The 8,597-nt window shown below is 41.0% G+C and overlaps 1 protein-coding gene across 1 annotated transcript in view; it reads right to left on the reverse strand.

The window, feature by feature from the left end:
• Positions 1 to 8,253, reverse strand: part of CAPN2 (calpain 2) — an 82,417-nt gene extending 74,164 nt beyond the window's left edge. Inside the window, 2 exon segments of the mRNA XM_074262644.1 lie at positions 7,869 to 8,021; positions 8,023 to 8,253. Coding sequence (XP_074118745.1) covers positions 7,869 to 8,021; positions 8,023 to 8,106 — 237 coding nt within the window. The 5' untranslated portion in view covers positions 8,107 to 8,253.
• Between the last annotated feature and the right edge of the window lie 344 nt (positions 8,254 to 8,597).

An 8,597-nucleotide genomic window follows, 5' to 3' on the forward strand; every position in this document is an offset into this window, starting at 1 on the left:
CACACAACTGTTGTAGCAAATGTCTGAAAGAGAATTTGAATTTAAATCTTCCTAACTACAGATTCAGCTCTTTGCCTACTGTATCACCTAAAATCAGGAGGAACAGACTGAAGTTGCAAAGATGGCTTGATGTAAGGAAAAGTTTCCTATCAATTAGAGGCCCCCTCAAACTGGAATAGGCTGTTTAAGGAGGAAATGAATTTCTTTTATGAAATTCAGATCTTCCTGACTACAGATCCAGCTCTTTCCCCACTGTGTCACCTAGAATCAGGAGGAACAGAATGATGTTGCAGATGACTTGATGTAAGGAAAAGCTTCCTATCAATTAGAAGCCCCTCAAACTGGAATGGGCTATTTCAGGAGGAAATGAGTTTCCTTTCATTAAAAGTTTCTAAACAAAAGCTAGACCATTTGACACATACTTTAGAGGGGATTCTTTTTACAAGTAGAAATGATATCCTGTGGCTCCTTTTAAATTTTTTTTTTAGTAGCTCATATTCCTAAAGTATTCTATAATGTATAACAACTCTGTGAGGCAGGCTGTGTAAGTACTGTTTTTACAGATGAGATTTTACAGGGAAATTATGTGTCTAGTAACAACTGCCTGAGATTCTGACTCTCAATCTGAGAGCCCTCTGCTCATGCTTCCCACTGGAATATAAGATCCTTGAGGACATGGACTGTCTTTCTTTTTGCTTGTATCCCTAGAATCTGCAGTGTTTGGAACAAACAATAAATGTTTGTCAACCAGATGAGCCAAGAGCCACTTAGCTTCTGTCAAGAAAGACTTGTGTTAAACTGTTGCCTCAGCTTCTAGCTGTGTGAATCTGGGCAAATTGCTTCATCACTGTCTGCCTCAGTTTCCTTTATCATAAAATAAGGATAAAAATACTTATCTCACAGGATTGTCATGAGGTTCAAATCTGCTGTTTATAAAATGCTTTGCAAATGTTAAAGCACTATAAACATGAGAGATTATTAATTCTTGTTTCTTAGGATGGTAGAATGCAAGCTCCCTGAGGGCAAGAACTGTCTCATTTTTGGATTTGTATCCTTTGCATATGGCACATTGCTGGTCTGTAATGAGTATTTGTGGATTGCCAATTTGTAGTTAGAAGGGGCATTAGAAAGCATTTAATTTGACTCCCTAATTTGATAGATGAAGAAACAGACCTGGAAGGTTGAGTGATTTATTTAATGCCTCTTGAGTAGTAGGTAGCAGAGGAACCAAGATTGTCGACTCTGTCCACAATATTTCATTGGTTTCTGTTATTGGTTGATGGAGACTAGTACCTGAGGACAACAATCATACAAGAACCACATTCTAGCTCTTGAGAATTCTGGCTTAGGACTTTTCAGGAGGAGAATAGGGTGTGTCTATTTCCTGGTCCTAACCAGTGCCTTCTTAGAGTCACAGAGGAAGTGAGAATTTAAATCTGGGCTATTCTTTGCACTTACACAACATAGTATGAGTTGATATGCCTATCAAAGGTTCTGAAAAATCTACTATGAATTTTGCATAGGCAGTGGGTGAGAGAGAGAGACAGAGAGACAGAGACAGTGTGTGTGTGTATGTGTGTTTGTGTGTGTATATGTTCATCCCAACCCCCCATGTTTGTGCCCTCTTTTAGTATTCCTAAATACTAAATTTAGGGTAAATTTGAATGCTGCTCTGGTCCTCAGCTCTTCTTAGCTCAGTTTAACATGGAAGTAGTTTTTGAATCACATTTTACAGCAGGGTAGATACCTCCTTTTGTACAATCAGTACATCACAGGAAAATCTCTATTTGGTTGTTGCTAGTTATGATAGGACAAAGAGGCTGCTTATCTGTTCAGGCAAATGGAACAAATTTTGCACTGTTTGCTATTTTGGTATAAATCTAGCTGACTGAGTGAATTGCCCCCTGATTTTGGCAGCCTCTTTATAATAAAAGTGTTTAGCAGACTCAGCTTACCAGGTAAAAGCCCTGGAACTGAAGTAAAAAAAAAAACCTGGATTCAAGGTTTGCCTCATCCACTCCCTTGTTAAGTGATCTTAATCACTTAATCTCTCTTATCAATTTCTTTAACTAAAATAGGGATGCTAATATTTGTAGTATTTACTTGACTGGATGAAAGATGTCAGAAAACTTTTGGTGAGATCCAACAAAGACTGATCATCCCTAAACCACTTGTAGATGAGATTGTCATTACAATTAAATAATAAAGTCAAGTATCATCCAGACTAAAGATTTATTTAACACTGAATGTGATTGCAAAGCAAACTGAGTTCAAGACTCTCAGTAGCTATGAACTCAGCAGTTAATATCATTGGGAGGGAATAGAAAACAGGGTGAAAGACATTTGTCCTTATTGAAGAAGATGATTTGGAGGTAATAAGGTAAAGATGAGAGTTAGCTGAAGGGAACTGGGAGACACTTAGAAGACTCTGAGGAGAGGAGGAAAAGAGGACTGTTTGGAGCAATTCTTTTAAATTTGGTGAATCTTGGGAAAGGGGAGTATTCTTATAATTTCTCCAGATTCAAATGACTTTGAGACTTAACTTCACAAAATGGTAGATAAAGGCAAAATGGAGTCACTAATGCTATTTCAATATTATATTGAAAAAGAACAAATAGATAATAGAATATAATCATTAGCATTTTTATGATGCATTCGAGATAAATGATGACATATAGAATTATTACTTTTGGATTTGACATCTTGGTACACAATATGCTACAAAAATGGCACTGAAGAAGACAAAGTTGTATTAGACGAATAATAACCATAAGTCTGTGTTGGGTCAATGAGATTTTGAAAGCTTTAAGGGAACAGGTTTTAAGATCTCTCAGAGGGTAAGATACTAAACCACTGGGGGAGAATATTACAGATAGTATTATTAATAGAAAAAAGATGATGGAAAAAATGTCAGTAACTCCTGAACTATATATCTATTTTCCTATTAGTCAGTTGATCAACATGCATTTATTAAATGGCTACTACCAGTGGCAGCTAGAAGGCAAAGCAGATAGGGTACTGGGTCTTAAATCAGGAAGACTTATCTTCCCAAGTTCATATCTGGCTTCAGGAGTGAACTTGAGCAAGTCACTTAACCCTGTTTGCCTCAGTTTCCTCAACTATAAAATGAACTGGAGAAGCAAATGGCAAAACACTCCAGTGTCTTTACCAAGAAAACCCCAAATGGGATTACAAAGAGTCAGACATGACTAAAACAACTAAGTAACAAGAACTGTGTTGGGTACTAAAAATTTTTTAAAAAGAAATGGCTTCTGCCCTCAAAGAACTCAAATTCTATCGAGAAACAAGTCTTTATGAGAATGATCTATAACTCCATGAATCAAGGAAGTCTTTGATGAAAACATCACACTGGGAAGGAAGTCTTTACAGATGATTTTTACAATAGACTATATCTACATAGTCATAAAGTTTTCTGAATATTGCAGAGAATAGAAGGTGTTTTCTTAATGCTTTTGACTTGGTATGACATTAAAGATTCTCTTACAACAAAATGTTTCTCATGCAATCAGTTAACAAGCATTTATTAAATACACACTATGTGCCAGGTGTTGGGTTAAGCACATGGAGATACAATGAAAGGCAAAGAATAGTAAGGATGTTAAGATAATGAGGTCATAGCTGAAAGAGGTCTCAGAAGTCATCTAGACCCCAGCCTCTTAAATTGTGAGTCATGACCCCATATGGGGTCTTGTGCCTGAATGTGGGGGTGGCAAAATTGTGACTTATTATCAGTAAATGATTGGTTTGTATACCTACCTTATATACCTGCATACTTAGGATCATGGAAAAATTTCTCAGGTAAAAAGGGGTGACAAGTGGAAAAAGTTTAAGAAGCCCCAGCCTAGTCCAATCATCTAATGGTACAGATGGAAAAAAAAAAATCTGTCTTAGTTGTGCAAGAAGTTGGATTTGAACATTTCTAGTGCTATTTACTCTTTATCCAAAATTCCAAGAGAGATTTTTTGTTTGATGTTCTTCTGATTACTATTACCAAGGCATAAAACTGGGAAATGTATTTAGTCAAAGGTGTTACCATTATCATGAAGCTCATCCTCTAAAGAGTCCAAATGCAGGATGACTATTCTACAGATTGTCAGGTCTTTCAGATGCCACCGGTTGCAGATGATAGTATACAGATGGCATTAAGTCACAGAATAAAATCACAGGGGCCTCTCAGTGATCTCCACGACTACACAATAAAAACCAAACTGATGAAAAAAATTCATTATCCCTATACTGATAGGGATCTAGATGGAGAATTCATTGAATTATACTAATAGTACATAGATAGTACCAATTATTGGCACTGAAGATTGCCGGTGAGCTTGGTCTAGAATTGTTGTTCACTCATTTCTTCAAGATCCCATTTGGGGTTTTCTTAGCAAAAGATACTGAAGTGGCTTGCCATTTCCTTCCCCAGCTCATCTTATAGATGGTGATAATGATGATAATATTGAGAGAAATTTGTCTTCTGATATTATTATTACATTATTAATTAGGCTCCAAGTTTTTTTTTATTTCCTTATTTAGGGTTCTGACTGTATAGAAAATCAGTCAGTCTCTAAAGGATATGGATGATTGATGAGATGTTCCTAATCCTGGGTGTTCCTCAAGTTTGGGTTGATCCCTACTCAATCAGAATTGAGGGTGAGAAGTATAAATAGAATCCAAGTTGGGTGAGTTCTTGTCCCAAGGAGAACAAACATGTTCTAGCCTTCCATTAGAATTTAGGGTGACCCAGCTCCTGAAGGGAAAAACCAGAATGGTCTGATTGGAAATGGATTCCTCTGTCCAGCTTGCTGGAGGCAGCTGAGTTTCATGATGAAGTCCTGTTCTTAGCACGAGGAGCTGAAGTTTCTAGCCCACCTCTTCATTAAATCCCAACACTCAAGATTCATTTTTATTTGCCAGGGTATTGCCCTTTTTACAACAGTATTTAAAGCACTCAGTGACTCCTTGGCTACTGAGATAAATCAATGACCATCAATTTGTTGATTATTAGCCAGCCTAATTAATAAATTGATTATTATCACTCTGATAAGCCAGAAACTCTGTCTCTTGACTTTTTTCATTTATCACAATTTGGGAGTAGTTACTTTATAACTAAAGCAAGGTGTTAAGTACATTCTGTCACTCTAATCCATAGGAATTTTAGCTCTTGGAGCCAGGTTAATGTTGTTGGGGCTGGTCCTGGGAGGAGTGACAAGGTCGAGGATTTAAGATATGACTCTCTCTTGCAGAGTTGTGCAAAGTGCAGCCAGACTTAGAGAGGGTGAGATAGTTAGGATTCGGTGAGACCCAGAAAATGAAAGGAACCTGAAAAAAAAGATCTGCGATTCTAGAGTTAGCTCTATCCATTGTGCCACCTAGCTTTTTTTTTTTTTTTTTTTTTAAACCTATGAAGAAACTGAAGGCTAATGATGAGACACATACTCCATAGGTAGTAAGTAGCAGAAGTAGAATTTGAATTCAGATCTCCCGTCAGTCTAAATCTAGTGATCTTGCCATTAGATCACAATGGAAGATCTTCAGAGGATGTAGCAGAAAGTAAGGGCAGAGAATACTAGTGACTGACAAAACATTAAGGTTGAGTTTACTATTGTTTTGTGCCTGATTCCCCACTGATCTCCAGAATTGTGCCACAGGATAGGTAGCTAATTAGAGATCCAGAGCTTGGGTGGGGAAGAGCCCTCCAGAAGGGCACAGAGGGCATGATAAACTCCCTGGGGATGAGTGGCCACTCTGAGTCCAAGGAGAAAGTCAGCTGGTTGGACCCTTCCTAGAGTAGAGGAATCATCCTCTCTCCCTACTCCCTCCAACTCTACTTCTCCGTGTTATCAATAGGGGTACAGCCCTGTTGTCCCACACTGGTTGTATATTTGGTTCTTATTGTTAAAGATTATGCCATGTATTTTCAGAAACTTTTTTCATGTCAAAGCTTTGGCTTTCTTTCTGAAAGATGACAAAGTCCAGCTCAGAGCTACAGCTCAGAGATGCCTGCTCAGACTGCTAAATTAGGCCAGGGGTGAGTATAATTCATTATAATCCGAATAAACAGGTAATCTGTGTTTTATTCATAAGAGAGCCTGGGGCAAGGTTACTACAGTTGTTTAGGAAAATATGTATAATTAAGGAAAGACCAAGATGAGAGGTTGGAAGGTGGTGATTATTTTTCAGTCATCCCAATGATCTTAAAGAGAAATTTCCCCTAATTCCTCAGCTCTAATAAACAAAATGTTTATGAATACTTCAAAAGTAAAGGGGATAAATAATGAATAGAACCAGCTACACCCAGTGAAAGTACTTTAGGAAATGAGTGTGAATCACTACATAGCATTTCCAATCCCTCTGTTTTTGTCTGCCTGCATTTTGGATTTCCTTCACAGGTTAATTGTACACTATTTCAAAGTCTGATTCTTTTTGTGCAGCAAAATAACTGTATGGACATGTATACATATATTGTATTTAACATATATTGGTCAACCTGCCATCTGGGTAGGGGGGAAAAGAGGGGAAAAATTGGAACAAAAGGTTTTGCAATGATCAATGCTGTAAAATTACCCATGCATATATTTTGTAAATAAAAAGCTATAATAATAATAATAACAACAACAACAACAACAACAACAACAACAACAACAATAATAATAATAATAATAATAATAATAATAATAATAATGAAAAGTAAAGGGGATGTAGGCAGAAAGTTGGCTCTTCCCCAAGTGCACTTGTCTAATATGCATAGACATCTCCACTGAGAAGGCAGCTTGTTTGTGTCTTAGACCTTCTGGAAGTTGGTGGATATGTGAAATGAGAGCCTTGGCAAAAGAGGCTATATTAGAGAGAAGTCTCTGGCCTCAGCATCTGAGGAAGCAGGAGTGACCATGAAAATGCATTTTTGGAGTACCTCTTCCTTCCCAAATTCTCCTCCAGTTAAAGTACTACCAGGTAGTTCAACTGGCTTTCATTGAAGAAACAAAATACTTTCTGTATAGAAATGAATGAATTTTCAGATGAGAAACAGTCCCTGAGAGATTAACTGATATACCCAAATACTTAGGGGTAGAGATGTACTAGGCCAGCATCACCCCCCTCCTCAGCTTTTTCTACAACGCACCAGACTATTCTCTCCTCAAACGTTCCCTTTCCAGCTGCTTTCCTCTAGGATCCATTCTTCCTTGATCTTCAAATTTTGGCCCACAATCTCCTGATTAAGTGGACTCTGTTGATGCCGAAATAGCCTTCCCTGGAAAGTCTCCTCCGTATTGTGTGTGCAGAGGAAAGATGACATGTGTTTCAGGCTCCTAGTATCCAAGCTATCCCAAAGGACAAGTTCTTTGCACAGAGTAACCCCAGTTCCTTCAGCGGAGTAACCAGACCAGATGTTCGGCAAAGATGAACTCTGGTTGGCTGCTCTTTCTCAGGGAGCAGCTGATGCTTCCTGAGGGATTCCCTTCTCCTTCCGCCTGGATCCTGCTTCTACTTCGCTGGGCGGATAGCCTAGCCCTTGCCGCACCGCCCTATGCGCCTTTCTCATTACTCAGAGCAGCTAACAGTTTTAGTGAGTAACAGAGTTGGCTAACAGCTAGCGTTAGTGTGAGCCCGGCTTGAACGGAGGATTCAAGTCAATTCATTTCGGTTCAGTCCCACAACCACTTAATAAATAAATACTGTACACAGAGTCCTGGGGGAGAATACCAAGTGGAGACAGAAAGACATACATTCTGTCCCCTTGGCATTTGCTCCTAACTCAGCCCGTGCTGGGGGAGGGGGGGATTCGAGACCCCGCTCCCTGCCCGCAGAGCTTCCCCACCCGCTCCAGAACACCTTGCCAGTACCCTGCCTACCGTGGGTCTTTTCCAGACGACGCCCTGAGTTTTGCTCGAGTACGGTCCCAGTTCCTTGAACCCCAGGGAAGATCCAATCGCCGGGAACATAGGGTCCTCGAAGAGTTTGCCCTCCTCCAGGCATTCGCTGAGGATTGCCTCGTAGTCCTGGTTGGAGGTATTTGACTGCCAGCTCGTGAGAGCCTAGGCCGGCGGCCGCCTCCCGATCTTTCACCACTTTGGCTGCGATGCCCGACATGGCTCCGGTCCTGGGCTGCTGCCACGGCCTGGGAGACTGGGGGTCGGAAAGCGCGGGGGGACCCCAGGAGGAGAAGGAGGCTGCAGGCGGGAGGAGCAGGCGCGGAGCTGGGGGCGGCGAGCTTGCGTGCAGATGGGGGTGATTCACCCGAAGGGGGAAGAGCACCACCCAGCTCACCAGCCGCAGAGGGCTGGGTGTGGCTTTGTCTCCCAAGTCTGCGCCGCTTTGCAGCCGGACTCCGGCCCAGGGCTTTGGGGGAGGAGCCGAGCCCCACTGACTGACATCTCCACCGGCGGTACTGCCCTCTGCGGGGCAGTCCAATCCGCGCGCGCGCGCAAAGAGCACCTCTCCTCCCCCAGATTCTGCTCCCTGTCCCCGGCTGAAGTTGCTGCCCTACTCCCGCCCCAGGAGGCCCATCAGTGCCTCCCCACCGAGTCCGGAGAAGGTGTCACAGTGGCTGGAGCACCGGATCAGGAGAAAGGAAAACCCAC

This window comes from Sminthopsis crassicaudata, chromosome 4, assembly GCF_048593235.1.
Source record: "Sminthopsis crassicaudata isolate SCR6 chromosome 4, ASM4859323v1, whole genome shotgun sequence".
NCBI lineage: Eukaryota > Metazoa > Chordata > Mammalia > Dasyuromorphia > Dasyuridae > Sminthopsis > Sminthopsis crassicaudata.